The 17,100-nt window shown below is 39.9% G+C and overlaps 2 protein-coding genes across 8 annotated transcripts in view; one reads left to right on the plus strand and one right to left on the minus strand.

The window, feature by feature from the left end:
• The window catches only part of TTC29 (tetratricopeptide repeat domain 29), a 382,392-nt gene extending 377,767 nt beyond the window's left edge, over positions 1 to 4,625 (minus strand). For 4 of the 7 annotated variants that reach the window (XM_066996057.1, XM_066996058.1, XM_066996054.1 and 1 more), the window contains exon 1: positions 4,245 to 4,622. The gene's annotated coding sequence lies outside the window, so the exon portion shown is untranslated. Of the gene's footprint in view, positions 1 to 4,244 lie in introns of all 7 variants that reach the window. The other 3 variants (XM_048071812.2, XM_066996061.1, XM_066996060.1) reach the window with 3 other exon arrangements.
• A 197-nt stretch (positions 4,626 to 4,822) lies between these two features.
• Positions 4,823 to 14,961, plus strand: TMEM184C (transmembrane protein 184C). Its single transcript, XM_048071819.2, has 10 exons — positions 4,823 to 5,063; positions 5,538 to 5,668; positions 5,764 to 5,800; positions 7,561 to 7,766; positions 8,553 to 8,627; positions 9,504 to 9,597; positions 11,166 to 11,278; positions 11,949 to 12,048; positions 12,532 to 12,703; positions 13,174 to 14,961. Exons 1-10 carry the CDS (start codon positions 4,947 to 4,949, stop codon positions 13,464 to 13,466), a joined length of 1,338 nt encoding a protein of 445 aa, XP_047927776.1. The 5' UTR covers positions 4,823 to 4,946; the 3' UTR covers positions 13,467 to 14,961.
• Positions 14,962 to 17,100: the final 2,139 nt, after the last annotated feature.

Here is a 17,100-nt window from a genome sequence, read left to right on the forward strand (position 1 = left end):
CTCACAAGTCCCCAGGTAGCTAAGAAAAAAATCTAAGTAATCTTGAAACCAAAGAAGCCACATCTTAAATTATCACCCAAACTGCTGTCTACAAATGCTTCTGGAGCTGAACAGCCACTCCCTTCAATGATCATCCGCAAAAGAAGCAAGGAAGTAATCAGAATGTGATGGTAGCATTTCCATAAGATCAATTTCTTAGAACTGATGACAGCCTTGTGATAGAAGTGTGACAGAAAATTGAGAGAAAAAAGTCTAGTACTGGTAACACTCAAGAAAGCATATTAAGTTTTAACTCTCATTAAGTTTTAATAAAATTAAATAAAAATGCATTAGTAGGTTTGCTGGTGTGAGTAACCACCAGAACAGAGCGTGAACTAATCAGCAGCTCTCTACCAGATGCACGCCTCAAAAGGCTGACAGTAATGTTACCACAACACACAATACAAGAGGGGAAAACAGTGATTTTGACTGTGGGAGAATTTGGGTTTAATCCTGCCCACCCCACAGAGAAATTCTAAGCAGCCAAGGTGGACAGCCTAGTTATCACTGAGAGTCAACACTTGTATAATACAAAGTAAGAAAACTGAGGAAGCCTATCAAGTTAATGGCGTATAATCAAAAATACAATTCATGAATAAAATATGCCACAGTTTTCCAACAGCAATTATAAAATAGTCTATTTTCTTTGCTATTTTAATTTAGTAAATTATTTATAGGTTTCCATATAGTAAGGAATAATCCCAGTTTATTATGTTTTGACATAACTCTTTTAAATAAATTTGAAATTCATGAGAGCAGAATGTACATAATGATTGACATCAACAGTCAATCAGTCAACACATCGGTCCTTCCAGTAGTGGAGAATGCTACTAGTACAGCTGCTACCTCCAACTTCTGGAGGGTAGCTTTGTTGCTCTTTTCTCTGCTATTAAAAGCCTTAATAGTTAGTGAAGATGAACCCTGTCAGCTCGGTTTTTAGTAGTATTTCACGCGCATCCTCTTACTGAAAACAAGGGGTTTTGTGTGTGTTCTGGAGACAGCACTAGTCCCAAACCATAGTGCTAGTTCACTGAAAACCCATACAACACTTGGAAAAGTGATCTTTTCTCTCAGTGCACAATACTTTGAAAAATTATAAATTCATGTGTGAGGATATGAATTCATATAGCTTGTATTTCCTGCGGTGCTGAAACAAGACTGGGAGACAAGAATGTTTATAACTACGATCTCACCATAATGCTACATTTTGAGGGACATATCAACTCACATTCACTTCTGTTACAAAATCGTTTTGGTTATGAAGTTATTTTAGAAGTGGAATTGGTTCTTTACAATGGAAGCTTGGCGCAACAGAGATAGAATGTGTCCTCATTTCTGTTAAAAAACAGTGGTGGAAAAGGTATTTCGTAGAGACACAACATAACAATAGTACCCCACAGACAAGAACAGTTCCTCTTTCTGATCAAAAAATAATAATAATAAGTTCTGAGACATGAAGTAGATTCCGAACAAGAAACTTCAATGTTGGGTATCACAGAAACTAACGTGTTCCAGTGCTTAAATGCCCCAATTCCCCTAGCTGCAGTTTCAGCATGTTTGTGATATCTACATCAAAAATAATGGAATACAATTTTTATCTTTCCTTATACATTTATCATGTTTCCTTTAAGACTTCTCTAAACACAATTATTTTATTATTTCCTGGCAGAATTTGTATTTTAAACTTCTGATCATGCTAGCTGCTTCCCAGTGTAACTGAGACACCTTTTTTTTTTTTTCCCCTCATGCACAATAGACTTACTACAGTTAAGTAGAACAGAACGATTGTTTCCCCTCTCCCATGAAAGACGTTCCTATTTACATATCCTAGGAAAGTGCTGGCATTTTTCAAAGTTGCTTGAGCACTACTTGCTCAGTTATTTTGACCTGAATTAGTAGAAAACCTGTTTTCCCTTTATACTGTAAAAATATATAAAGCTTCAGATTTCTGCTTAAAAAAGCTATCTACTTCTGATATATTTTGTACAAAAACTTTCTGAAAGTATGCAAAAGAATCTACTTGCAGAAATGCATTTCTTTAACATTTTTTCAGGAATTATATTTACTTACAAATTTACAGCATGCCTTTATGTAACAGCTACCACTGGAGAGGGGTGCCCAAGTTAATAACCTTATTACATTTCTTGCATAGAATCAGACTCGCATACCAGTCCCCTGGGGCACCACATGAAATCTGACAGCAGGGCTGAAAATATTTATGAGGTTCTCTAGTCCAACATTCTTCTAATGTAATATTAATTAAAACCAACCCACAGTGACTGACCAGTGAGTATTCTTGTGATAGCAGTATGTGTAAAGTGAGGCTCCTTTCCTTCTGGAGGATAAAGCTAAGCATTAGTTCGGCTGCTTCTCCTTTACCAGCCTTCAAAAAACGTAAAGGAACATATGTTGGAGTTTGCTAGAGGGGGAGGTCAGGCCAGCAAAGACATAACACAATTGTGTTAAATTTTGCTTTCTAAGAAATCTGATTATAAAGAAACGTGATTTGTTCTTGTAAAGAAGTCTACTTTGGAACCTGAGGCAAGCACACAAAATATGAGTAAACTGAAAAAAGACCGGATAAGCCGAAAACATGATTTCAAGTCTGTTAAGTGTTGAAATTCTCCCCAAGGATTTTTTAGGTCAGTTAGTGCTGAAGAAACCCCAAAGTACCACAAACGATACAAGAACCAAGAACATCACTAAGGGACCATCTCTCGGCTTGATATTCTTAGGGAAGTTAAAAACAAAACAACAAAACAAAACAACAGTGCTTTGCTTTCAATGTACCAGTTACTGGAGGAATTTAAAAAACCCGAAATGTTTTGTAAACAACGTGCTTATTCATTAATGATATAAAATGTTTCCCGTCATTGTAGATATATTATTTACAGATAAGTTATTGTAGTTATTTCTAGTATTTCAGCATTTGTGTTGTCTGCTTTTCTGGAAATGCTGGAAATATTTGCTTTTATGTCTGTAACATGCTTAAGAAAAGTATTTATATTTAGATACTTTTCATCATTCACTATGACTGAGTTTGGTAGCTTCTGATTGACATACTTCTTGTACCATCAAGAATTTGTTACGTACTAAGACCAAAGGTTTTGCAGAATAGGCACCTGAGCACTAACTTGGTAATACAATATAGAATTGTAGTATTTCAGCTCAAAACAATATGGGAAGAATTATTTAGTGCCAGTATCAGTGAACAAAATTCTGTTCACAAGTCTGCCATAACCTTGAGCAAATTCTACTGAATTTTTATTTTATCTGTAATGCAGAGATGATCTTTCAGTTTTGTTAAACTGTTTTCTATCCTTAAACATTAAAACCAAATTTGCAGCTAATTCATTGACCAGTAGAAAAATTGAGAAATGGCAATTGAAATATCAGGCTTTTTACTTAATGTGGTCATGGCTAACTAATTCAGATCATTCTTCTAAACTCTACACAATGGAAGGAAATAGAAGTAGTAAGCTAAAGGAAACGGATGATAACCAGGCAGAAACGAAAGGATCACAGAACTCTGCCCTCACTTGTAGGGGAGCCTACCACTTACTGAGGGTATCACTGCTACCTTAGCTTGCTTTGCCTCCTAAGACATAGGATGGGGAAGGAAAATTTAATAGCCCATCACCACAGTCTCCATTTCTGGCTAAACCAACATAGTTTGGCTGTTGGTTTTGGGGCTGAATTCAGCCACATCTTCATCTCCTTGGAGGAGATGAGGAACTGTTGCTTCGGCAGCTTAGAACTGAAATGACAAAGAACTGAACGCTTCTGTCTGAGCTGAGCTGCCGCCTCAGCCAGGTGTACTCACGAACCATTAGGTGCCACAGCTGTGGAGCATGGCAAGGGCAAAAAGAGGTCTTGGAAACAGGCCTCTGGCCCCACGCTACCGGTTATGTCGGTTCTGCGAGAAGCAGTCTGAGAAGTTTGAAGGGTTTTGCCATTTACTGAATAGGAATTTTCCTTTCAGGTTGCATCCATCCAATGGAAATACATTTTCAGTCATTTCCACAATACAGAGTATTGTGAATATTAAGAAAACTACATAGCTTCACTATTTCAATAAACGTCTGGGGCATTGGTAAATTAAGAGTGGAAAGGCTGGGCAAACAATTGCTGCAGACATTAAAAATGAATAAATAAATAAATCAGAGATTTACACAGAGAGACCCCACGTTACTGTTACTTAGTACCTCATCCTCCACGTGGCTCCTTGCAGCACACACTCCTTAGTCACACCTCAAACGTTTAAGAGTCTGATTTTGTCTCCTGAGGACTTAAGAGCTGCCTTTCCCTTGGGCATTGGGCTGAGCACCACCCGCGGTCCTCACGCAGCTCAGCGCCCCGTGCCCTGTCAGTGACCGCTGCGGAGCTAAGGGGCGTTCCGGCAGCCCTCAAGAGGCGCTCAGTAAGTCTGACAAACAAACGCCCAGCAAACGCTTAGAAGCTGAGTATGTATTTTGTGTCACTCGGGTGTGCTCCGGTGGCGTCGTGTCAGGGCGGGAATAGTGCGATTAACTGACGGGAATAACGGCAGTAACGGAAATAACGGTCCCCGCCGCGCGCACCTGCCGCCACCGCGCGCCACCTCCCCAGGCGCGCCTCGGGACTGCGGGAGAGCCCATTGCTGCCGGCTGGGGGGGGGGGGAGGGGGTGGAAGCAACCATTCTGCGGGGCAGGGCACCCGCGACGGGCGTGGCGAGCAGCCAATGGGCGCCGGGCTGGGCGAGGAGGGGGCGAAGCCGGAAGCGGGGCGGGGCGGAAGTGTGGCGGGGGGCGGTGAGTGGCGGCGGGCCGGGCCGGGCCGGGCCGTGTCGCGCCCTGTCGCGCCCTGTCGCGCCCTGTCGCGGTGCCGCTCTGTCACCTCTGGGCGCGGCAGATGAGGGCTGGCGGCCATGCCGTGCACCTGCGGCAACTGGCGGCGCTGGATCCGGCCGCTGGTGGTGCTGCTGTACATCGTGGGGCTGCTGGTGGTGGTGCCGCTCTGCGTCTGGGAGCTGCAGAAGCTGGAGGTGAGCGGCCGTTGGGGGGGGGCGGCGGGGCCTCGGCCCCTCGTCCCCTCGTCCCCTCACGGCAGCCGCCTCGCTGCCTGCCCGGGGGCCGGCGGGGTGCGGGAGAGGCTCCCCTCCGCCGCTGGTGCCGCTCAGGGCAGCGCTGAAGTGTTAACTCCTAAAACGTGTTGAAGGGAGCCGGTGTTTTCGTTCAGATTTCCCATCCTTGGCTTTTAAGTGAGGTGCTCAGATCAACAGGTAGCCGGGGGGGACGTTGGGAATCAGGTACCGCAAAAGGAGGTGCAGAAAAACTATCGCAACGTATACCGGATATCCGTCTTAAAACTCAACATTAGCAATATAAAAAATACGTTTTTCTTATTATACTACCAACACTTTTAAAAAAAAACAAACACATTTTTCATGCTATACTACTAGTACTTCAAACGATTAACGCCAAAACTTTGACATCCCGCTCTTCTCTTTCTCTTCGAGGTTGGCATCCACACCAAGGCATGGTTTATCGCCGGGATATTTCTCCTCATGACCATACCCATCTCTCTCTGGGGAATACTGCAGCACCTCGTCCATTACACTCAGCCTGAGCTGCAGAAACCGATAATAAGGTAGCGTTTCGCCTTTTACCTCTGCTGCAAATGTCGAATTTGATTCGGATTAAAAGTACGTCTAGTAATTGAATGTTCTTTTGTTATTGTGACAGGATTCTGTGGATGGTGCCGATTTACAGTTTAGACAGTGTAAGTGTCCTCTTACTGGTAACAGCCCTGTAAAACTGTTTGCTGTGGGGGTGAGGGAAAACGGTGTCACAGCAGAGAATGCTGCATGGAGAGCCATGGTCCTAGAAACTTCTCTTCACTCCTGTTTACAGAGTACATCAGAAGCGTAGTTCTAACGATATTACGAGCTTGTCGTGGATCTTGTGGGATTACTTTTGCAACCCCATCTTAACCCTCTCAGTTGTTGAATACCCCTTATGACCGATGTAGAAATGGGGATAAGTGCTTGCTTTTGGTCCTTCCACCTTCAGTAAGAGCTGAACTGGAAACCTCTTGACCAGATATGCTCAGTGCTTTGAGATACGTTTAGTGCTTACATTCTTCCTTATTGCATCAGGGGATGAAGGACAAGATCCCAGAAAAAAAACACTTCTCAATACTTTTATATGACGGGTTCTGCCATACCAGATATTGTTCGTCTAAGTGTGCCACCTGTGGCTCCATGCATAGAGATGACTTGAGCTACAGCTAAGCAGCGCGCTAAATCCGTAGATTGTACAGGATGTGTGTTTACATGTTGTCATCACCTCCTGGCATTGCAAGTGCTTACATTTCTCCCATAGAAGATAGGTTTTCAGGAACTTTTTTTTTTTTCAAAGAGTGGGATTTAGTGACGGGGGAAAAGGAGGGTAGAGGAGGCAACACTATCTGTTTCACGTGGGGAATATCAACTACCTCAGATTGACATTTCAATTTCAAGCACGGAAATTTTCTTTGGAAGTAAAATGCCAGCTAATTACGTGAGCTCTAGCCAGGGCCCAAGGGCATTTCTGGCAGGTATTTAAATCTTTCCCCAAACTCTGGGATCCTATGGGTGTTGCTGCAAGTATGGTGTTCTCCTAGAGCATAGAGTCTGAGCTGAACATAAAATTCTCAGGTTCAGTTTGTGATGCAGCATCACGTGTTCCACAAAGATGTTGTAGTAGCTGCCATCTCTAGTATTTCCTAACTGCAATGAGGAAGCCAAGCATCTTCCTGAAGTTCGAATAAGAAGGTCTGAGAAGGCACAACATTCATACCACTACAACCTAGGGAAGCACAGTAAACTCAAAATACCTGCCCCTGTTTGGGAGACAAAACACAAACCAATAAAATGAAGTAAACCACTTGCACAGGCTGCACTTAACAGTTCAAGAACAGAGTAATACTCAAATAAAAATAAAAAATGGAAAGCTCTGGCAGCTGATCCATAATTACAGTTTTGCCAGACAAAAACAAAAAGCAATTTTCTGTCTGAAATGCTTAGGTTGGAGCGATGACTACCACTTGAAAGCTAATCAGCTGCTGTCTTCATATATTTTGCAAACATGCTGGAGCAAACATTTATGCATTACATAGGAAATGAACTTCATACTTCAGGAGACTGTTTCTTGTCCCCTCCTGATAGGAGTAGGTCATGCATGGGGAACCATCTCCACAGTTACTTTTAAATTGAAGACTGCATTGTGTTGGGAGAGATACAGAGAGCCTCTCGTGCAGTGCTTTAAGCCTGCTTTCATTTGAAGCAGCAGAGATGCAATCTGAAGTTCCACTTGTATTTTTACTGTATGCTGCTTTCTAGCTGTAGCATCACGCTCTTACTAGACAAAAACTTCAAGTTTATTTTATTGACTGCCTCCTGCCTAGTGAAGCGTGTCTGGCTGAACTAGGCAGCCAGTGTTGTCATTGGAATCGCTTTTGCCTTACTTGCACGTAACTTTTGTGTACCTCTCTTCTTGCAGTGGATAGCTTTGAAATACCCCAACATTGCAATATATGTGGATACATGTCGAGAATGCTATGAAGCTTATGTCATCTATAATTTTATGGTTTTTCTTTCAAATTACCTAACCAACCGGTATCCAAACCTTGTATTAATAATAGAAGCAAAAGATCAGCAGAGACATCTGCCTCCCCTGTGTTGTTGTCCGTCGTGGGCTATGGGAGAGTGAGTATATGATGGCACCTTACAATTTTAAGCTGTGTTATCAGATACAAATGTTTTAATATTTAGTAATATGACTGTTGTTGTTGCTTGGCACTGGTCTGTTTGTGGTTTGCACGCATTTTGTTTATCAGTGATGAACTCCTACTGAAAGCAACTGTGAACATGTTTTGATCTAGCTGTAAAACATCCTAGAAATTACATGTAGTTACTAACATACATTGTTCAGCACCTGATGCTGGAGAATGATTTGATATTTTTGAAAAATATTGGGAAAAGGTCTCTTGGAATTTGCTTTTTTTGCTGTCATAGAATGTTTGCCACAAACCTCACGTTGACTCGGTGATGCCATATAGCATATTGTTTCCACACCTGAGGGAGGAAAGAAAATCCATATGCCCATGAGCTGCTTGTTTCTGCATGTTTACTCTGATGAGCAGCATAATAAGTTTTCCTTCTCTCTCAAGAGATTTTCATAAAGTTGCTTTAATGTTAAAGACAAACTATGAATGTGATTCCGAAACATCCTTGAAGTGAAAATTTCATTCTCTTTGTTCAGCCCAGACAGAATCTTTCCATAGCTGGAAGTGTATCACCGAGTATTTTCTTGTATGGATCTATAAAGGTCTATTCCATTGTGCTTATACACACTGTAAACTGTAGCCTGAAGTCCTGGAAGTAAGCTAAGTTGAAATTACTGTGAAATAGTGAAACCCCTGAGAACAGGACATTTCCATAAGTGAATTGTCTTTAAATTCTTGTACAATGAATTTTTTGTTTCTCTTGCAGAGTTTTATTATTTAGATGTAAACTGGGTGTTTTGCAGTACACTGTTGTCAGACCATTTACCACCATTATTGCTTTGTAAGTATGCTCATAAATAATTAACCTTGGCCTTCAGAACGTAATTTTGAGTTACACTGGAAAGAATTTTCGTGCCCTTTGTATTGAATCAATGCAGCTTGAAAGCAGACTAGTTGTGTTACGTTCTAAATGGGTCCCAGCAATTTGCATCAGCCTTTGGTTTCTTTATGGCTTCTATTGCAAATGACTATTTGCAGAATTGAAATAATAAATAGTTAATGCCTGCTGCTGAAAGAAGTGGGGGAGGATGTAAAGTACTGTTTATGTGGGAAAGATGTTTTAGAGCACCAATCTCTTAGAGTCTTCTTTTCCTCCTACTTCTTCTCTGGTTTTAACAACTGGGTGTTTTTAATGCCAAGTTTCACATAACTTTTAAAATTTTACTAAACTTTGCATGTGATAAGCCTGACTTTATGCCTTTGTACATACAATTTATTGTTGTAAAGGAATAGCAGGCAGTTCTGCATGTTGATGTTTAAAGCTTACTTTCACAAACTTTGTATTGATGACCAGTGCTGTTAATTCTGTGGGACTGTGAAAAAGTTGTTATTCACAAAGAATGTCCATGTAAATAAATATCCCCTTCAGCAATGGGATATGTTAGCCCTGCATTTTCATTCTCCTTTTTTGGGCTAAAAATAAAAAAAAATGACTTACCTATATATATTATGATATCCAAACATTGTTTCTTCTGGGAAAAATACAATATAAACTTAATATACTGTTGGAAAGTGATTCTTTTGCAGACCCCTATTGCTCGTATTTTAGTACCAAAACAGATTTTGGATTCTAATAGTTAATTGATGTGATGAAGGTTTAGCATTTCAAGAAAGTGTTAGTGTACTATGTTGTGATTAATTCTAAAAATTCTTTCAGAATTTGTGAGCTAGTGGACGTGTACGACGAAGGAAACTTCAGCTTCAACAATGCTTGGACTTACTTGGTTATACTTAACAACATGTCACAGCTAGTGAGTATCAGAAGTATATCTTTTGCTCTTTTAAGTCATGTTAGTATTATGTAATTCTTCTTACGTGAACTGTTGAGAGTAACTGCATGAATGTCTGGTAATTCTTATAGGTAGAATATTTCATTCTAATTCTTGTTCTTATCTTTTAAATACTCTGTACAGAACACTAGGACAACAATCTAAAATTTTATTTTAGACTTTATTAAACTTTAGACATTATTTTGACTTATAAGCTCAATAAATCACTAGTGTCCCACCTCTCTACCCCAAACTACTTGATGAAGTTGTCCGACCCCAGGCATGCTACAGCTGCAAACTTTTCCCCTCTGCAGATGACAAGACTCCACTCACCTTGCTAGCTTCCTCCCAGCACACATACAGAGAATCCCTGCGGCTTTGTTAAAAATACCGTTGCAAAGCTAGTGGTAACAGCCTTGACAGAAAAAACAGAAGCCATGCACACAGTGCAGAGATGCTAGCCTAACACCTGGTCTTTGAAGGAAAAAGACTGCATAATTGTAAGGTTTTCTTGTCTCTCTAGCCAGTATTTGGATTTTAAGGAAAAGGGATACTCAGGAGTCCATGGCAATTTAGCTTTTAATTTGAAATTACCCCTAAGAGACTTGGAGCATATGCGTTTTAGAGAGGGGAAGTTGTTCCAGTGTGAAAGCCCCTGACTGCAGTAGCCAGAAGGCTCTTGGCTCAGCTGCCACGTGATGGGGAAAGGGTAAGATGTCAGCCTGTAGGCCTGGAAATTTCATCTTGGAGGTCAGAAAGGGCATTTGGTGGCTGGCTAGGAAAGTGGAGGAATCATTTGCTGCTTCACCTAGAGCACGTTACACGTGAACTGCTGCAGCACCTCTGGCAACAGCAGCAGATACCATAACAGCATGACATCCCATCTGCTCAGGGTGTCCTCTGGCTGCCACAGCTGTGTTTGTTGGGTGACTGTTACAGAATGAGCTGTAACTGCTTTCCGCTGTGACAGCAGTCCCAGCAGCAGCACATGCTTCTTTGTGTCCAGGGTGACACGATTGCTTAAAAAAAATTGCAGTAATAGGCTAGAAGAATGTCCATGAAAAGGGGAGATCAATTACTTTTGTTTGGCTATACATTAGTTTGGTTGCTTGCAGTTCAGATTGCTCAGTTTCGCAATGAAGGTTGTATTCCTTGCCTCTTTTCTCATAGAAAGAACCTTTCAGGCATCCTTAACAGAAGCCTGAGAGAACACCCACTTTTTATGCCATTTTCTGTAGAGCTGCACTTGGCATTGAAAAGATCTTATGGGAGCTTCCTATGCCTTGTTTTAGTTTGTAGACAGATGACCTCAGTCTTTGTCTGACAATATGATACGTTTCAGAAACACAATTTCAGGCAAAAAAAATAATTCTGCTTTAACACAATAAGGACAGAGATTCAATAAGTCCAGAATTTCCTTTCTAAAATAGCTTCTTAAGTTTGCATCACACTGTGGTATTTTTGGAACTGGAGAGATGATGTGAAACATCTCAAAATAAACAAGGATTTCAAAGATTTTAAAGCTTTTCTTCGTTTCTTTTCCCTGTTAGTTTGCTATGTACTGTCTGGTGCTGTTTTATAAAGTACTACGTGAAGAACTGAACCCCATCCAACCTGTTGGCAAGTTCCTTTGTGTGAAGATGGTAGTTTTTGTGTCTTTCTGGTAAGTGGATTATTTACTCATTACTTCTTTCACTCAGAGTGGGGTCATAGAAGAACAGAAAATGCTGGATTGGCATCACTGAGGTTAGAGGCTCCAAAATGTCTAGCCACAATCTTGGTGAAGTGCTGCAAGGGGAAAAGGGTATCAGTATTTTGGACACAGCAGTCTCATTCACTTGAGATGAGTTCAGACTTGGTGTTTTTTAAGGTGACTCTCAAGAACGTAATTTATTTTAGAATCCTCACTTGCAGTTATTTCAAAATGATTTTTTTTAACTTTTCAGTTATTTTCTGTATTTTTTTAAGCATTGCTCACACTTTGCTACTAATGAGTGAATGCATTTGACTAGTTGACCGTTACTCTGTGGGCTGCTTTAACATCCTGATAGAGAAGCAACTTGTTCTAATAAAGACCTGGAACAACAAACTCTTCTTTGGCTGTCTTCTCTGTTGGTCTTTAGGACCATGGTTGAATTAAGATTTTCTTCAAGCCTACTTCATTTTGTTTTTCTCCTTTTAAATTCTAAATATACAAACAGCAAGTTTGTTTATAAGATTCTTGCTACATACGTACATGTGTATACGTACAAACATGCATTGTTTACCAGATTTGGTTGGTGGTTTGCAGGCACCACTGTTACAACGATAATAACAATTAGTAATCTTTACAGGCAAGCTGTGCTTATTGCACTGCTGGTGAAAGTTGGCGTTATTTCTGAGAAACGCACCTGGGAATGGCAAAGTGTGGAAGCTGTGGCTACAGGCCTACAGGTAGGAGCAGACTATTACTTCATAGGAGAAATTGCTTTATGTAGGATGACGTAGCTGATTTCAAGCAAATACTGTCATATCTTAGTGAATTATTTAAAAGTTGGACCAAATTTCAGCTGGTCACCCCAAGTGAGGTTTCTACTCACTACTTCTATATCCACGTGTTGGGCGGGAGGAATGCGGCCCAATTAAATACTTCTGTTGGATGTCCTTGTGACTGTTCTTGAAAAGAGTACATTATAAAGCTGGTTCTTTTTGACTCTCCACTTCTCAGCAAGTCGGTCTGTCCAGCAAGGACTTGTTCCAGTATGTACGTAGTACACGTGGCGCTCTGTTATCTGCCAAGAATCTCTAGTGAAAAAGCAGCTGATGTCAGCATCCCAGTGCCATTGCTATCCGTCTTTAAATGGTAGAAGAAACCTGGGAGCTATTTTTCTCTAGTTATGAATGATAAGTATTAATTAATACCTCTCCTTGTTGCAGGATTTTATCATTTGTGTTGAGATGTTCCTGGCTGCTATTGCACATCACTACAGTTTCTCCTATAAACCTTATGTTCAAGAAGCTGAAGAAGGGTCATGCTTCGACTCTTTCCTTGCGATGTGGGATATTTCTGATATAAGGGCAGATATATCAGAACAGGTTCGAAATGTCGGTGAGTAACAGACAGATTTGTATGATCTGTTAGCAGTGTATGCATTTTTCCAGCTTCATTTTGTACTATTAGCCATCTCTATAGTACATTGAAAACATCCCATACAAAATTCATGGCAGCTGCATCCCTACAGGATTTCATAGGATATCTGGCACTTAGCTCTTCCCACTAATCCTGAGTTGAGTGTCTAGTTTTTAATTTTTCTTTTAAATATACGTATCTCAGTGTGAGTTTCAGATGTTTTAGGTAGAATGGAGGGGGATGTCTTCCTCTCCCGCCCCTCCCCCCCCCCCCCCCCCAAATGGAAAGACATCCTTTTATTGACTGAAGATAACAATGCCCATATAAAACTCTTCTAAAACAAAGACTAATCTTCTAATTTAACATGGCTATTTTAAAGTTTGTGTGTTTGAAGACCTTGGTGTATCGCTGTAAGTGTTAAAATGTGTTTTCATTTGGCGTAATTCTAGGAAGGACGGTTCTGGGCCAGCCAAGAAAAATATTTTTTGCTGAGGATCATGAACAAAACGAGCATACAAGTTTACTGTCTTCATCTACTCAAGACCCTATTTCTGATGCTTCTTCAATGCCATCTTCACCCATGGGTCATTACCAGGGGTTTGGACACACTGTGACACCTCTCACAACACCAACGATGGTCCCTGCAGTTGATGGTATTTATAACACTCCTGCTATTCGAGACACTAAGGAGTCACCTGAACTAGAGCGCAACTTATTAGAGAAAGCTTCGGATAGAAGTTAGACTCGCCTTTTCTTTGAATGCGTCAACGAGTCTGCTCTGTACTTGCCACACACCTTCTGTTAACATACGCTATTAGCGATGGAAGTCGAGTAGCTTGGAACGGCCACTGCACGGACAGGAAGAGGATATGGCTGTAACTGACATCTTAATTCTGAGTCTATAATGGATGTATCTGACTACCCTGTGAATATAAAACATGCATACTGTAAAAATTTCTGAAGAAACCTAAGAATCAACTCTTTAAACTGTTAAATGTTTATATATCTGTTACACGGTATGGCAAAACTACACTGACTTCTATTAATAGGAAAGAAACTTGAAAAATACTATGCTCTTCTAAACATGAACTGTAAATACTACTACTGGGGGAAATGTTAATTTCAAGAATGTAATTTAAGGAGGTCAGTAGCAAAGACTCCTTATATTGGTTTTGGTTGTCCTATTAATGATAGGACAAGGCTGAACGGTGCGTGGATGACATGGTAACTTCTGTGCACATGCCATCTTTTTCCCTTTCCTGCATAGCTAAATAAAATTCCTTCATGAAGGTAATTACAGAGCATCTGTAAAGAATCTATAAAGAAAAAAACAACGCAACATTCCCTATAGGTCTTACCACAAACTTCCATGCCCAGAACATACAGTTGGCATATATCTCTTGTTCTTCTAGCTTGTAATTTGTTGGTCTTTTACATTCAGAATAGACAGCCAGGAAGATAGGTTTTGAATTAATAACTCACACTTGACTGTTTTTTTCCTATCCTTCTAAAATGGTAACTACCATAAAATATTTAGGTGGGAAGGGGAAAATAAAGAATGTCAAAAACAAAATTGAAAACAAAACTTACTTCTTTATTTTTGGCTGCAATAAATTCTTTAACACTTAAATTTTTTAAGCTGTTAAAACTTAACATCTTAACATGTCTGTAGTAATTTGTATTCATAAATTTGTGTCTGTGATTACTGTACTATGCTTCTAGTATAGCCTGTTCAAATGTAATAATTGATTTGTGTACCCCCTCAGAAGAGACCTTTGCTAAGGTAAAGTTAAGTAGCTAGTTAAATCTGGAGTTACTGGATCATTAAATTTCAGACCAAGGAAAAAACCACTTTTATCAAAACATTTTAACCTTTTACAAACTGAGATGATCAGTTTTTTTATCCCATTACCAGGTTTTTATTACTATTGCATGTTTGCAATCTGACAAACCTAGAGCATTGACATAAAGTGACATCTGAAGATTCTGTTTCAGCATTGTTAGCATTTACTGGATAAATGCTTAACTGCTGGCTGTCACAGTGAACTCATCTTAAGTGCTTATTTTGCAGTACTAGTGTGATGTAAATATCGCGCCTTACTCACTAGGCTGCGCATTTTATAGTTGACTGTACTTGCTGTATCTGAAGCTAGTGGGAAAGTGCAAATCATACTTTTCAATTGCCAAGTCATTGCCTTTGTTGTAAATAAGCAATTAAAGATTTTATTTAAACTGTTCATTTTCTTTCAATTTGATTTACTGCTAGTATTTCTGAGTGTGAATGACAAATGAAGACAACCCTCCTTTTTGCGGAGGGAGGGGATTGTGTGTATAACTAGTACATGTGCTTGTAGTTTCAGTATTTTAAGGTTTATATTGAAAAGAGAATCCCTGCTTAGAGCTTATCAGAACTACTTATTTGTGTGTGATTCTAGGCACCTTTATTGTCACAGATGTGTTCTAAAGAATAATTAAAAAAACAACTTGTAAAAGCTTGCAAGGCCTGGGGGCTTCTTTGGTCACTATGGCTACTACTAAAACTACTCTTAATTTCTTGCATGTGCACAGGATTTCTACCAATGCTCATTTTTACCCATGTGAAGGATGAGAACTGCTGGGAGTGCCTCGCAGAATCACTTAGGTTGGAAAAGACCTCTAAGATCATCCAGTGTAACCATTAAGTAACAATTATGCTCTAGCTTTTCAAAAACCAAACTATTTTTTTTTAAAATAGTTAAGGTTATTTCTGTTAGGTATAAATAACCAGGTATGGTAATGGGGTGGGGATGTGGAGAGCAAAGTAACTAGTTGAGTGTCTTAGTGACTTTTTCCACAGCAGTTCACTTGCTGTGAAAATTAAGATTGCTTAGCTTTCCAGAATTATGTTAAACTCAGCTATTCCATGTTAGGTGCACAGTATTCCTGCATTTTAGCTGGAAGGAAAGTTAGTTTCTCAATGCAATAGCTTTCAGGGTCATACCTTCCAGTTAACAATTGCTGTTGAATTTAAAAAATCTGTGACACCTGTCTTGTCTTCTGAAAACTATTACTACAAGAGGTTATGTTGTAACATGCTATCACATTCATGAACCAGTTCATTCCGAAGTAGTCCCTGTTTTCATTAACAGTATTTGTCCCTCCCTTGTTTCATACCTCATCTGTTCTCAGCTCTTAAGGCAAGAGCAATTTTTTAAGACTTATTTCAAACACTACTTAAAAACATAGCAACATTATTTTAGCCCTGTACTTTCTGTAACTGATTAAGGGTAGAATATATCCTTAATTTTCTTCAATTTTACTTTCTAATTGGTGAAAATTTAATAAATATGCCCAGCAACTAATATTTAGTGGCTTTGCTTTCAGCATTCTCTATAAAACCATACTCTGCTGCAATTATCCTGCAGCTACTAACTCTGGTCCTCATTTCCAAGGTAATTGTAGCACCATGATGCCTACAACTCAATACAAGCTATTTAACCTTAATTGCTGGGCGCTGCCTTTACTAAAAAGGACCATTGGTAGAAGTGCAAGACAGTAACTAAGACTTTACGGACATTATGGGCATTTTTTTTAATAAAAGATATATAACAAGCCTCTGTCTTCCTCCACTTGTGTTTTGCTTTGGATTGTAACTCTTGGATAAAGAATAGTATTCAGTTAACCTTGTCTTCAAAAAACTTGACTTCACCATCACTTCTGTTTTTAAAATGAGTTGGAGACCTGTCTTCTACCCTTCTAGGAGGAGCTTTGTTACAGCAACACATCAGCTGCAGGCTGGAACAACCACAGCTGCAACAGGACTACTCAGTCCCTCAATTTGATACCAGCTAGCCTAAAACATTTACCTAATGGAGGGTACATACTGATCATGCATGCAAGGAGATTCCAGAAAAAAAGTGTTTCTAGATGTCCCTTTCTATAGGCTCTTGTTAAGACAGATCACAGCACCCTGTCTTCTACACAGGAAGGACAGCAATTAACATCGTAAAGAAGCTTAGCTACTGAGCTATCTTGCAGCTCTCTCACTAACAGCCCTTCCTATATCTATAGGGATAGAATCAATGCTTTTGTTAAGTCTTCCATCTGGACAGAAGTTTAAGAGAAGGAACCCATTACGTGCAGTGTAGTGAAATGTAATGCTGCAAGAGTAGTACACAAGTGCTGTGGTGACTGATATTTTTTATCAGCTTTCTCAAACAGAAAAAGTTTAGGCCCATTGTATTGCCAGAAATGAGTCTCTGGAGGACTCTAAATAACATTTACTATGTAACTTGACTTATTCTACAGCACTCCATTATGACTTTTTACAATTGTTTATGTGCAACACTGACTTGTGTTACTGCATCTGGAACATGTAACAGTCTCTTCTGCAAAGG

This window comes from Anser cygnoides, chromosome 4, assembly GCF_040182565.1.
Source record: "Anser cygnoides isolate HZ-2024a breed goose chromosome 4, Taihu_goose_T2T_genome, whole genome shotgun sequence".
Taxonomy (NCBI): domain Eukaryota; kingdom Metazoa; phylum Chordata; class Aves; order Anseriformes; family Anatidae; genus Anser; species Anser cygnoides.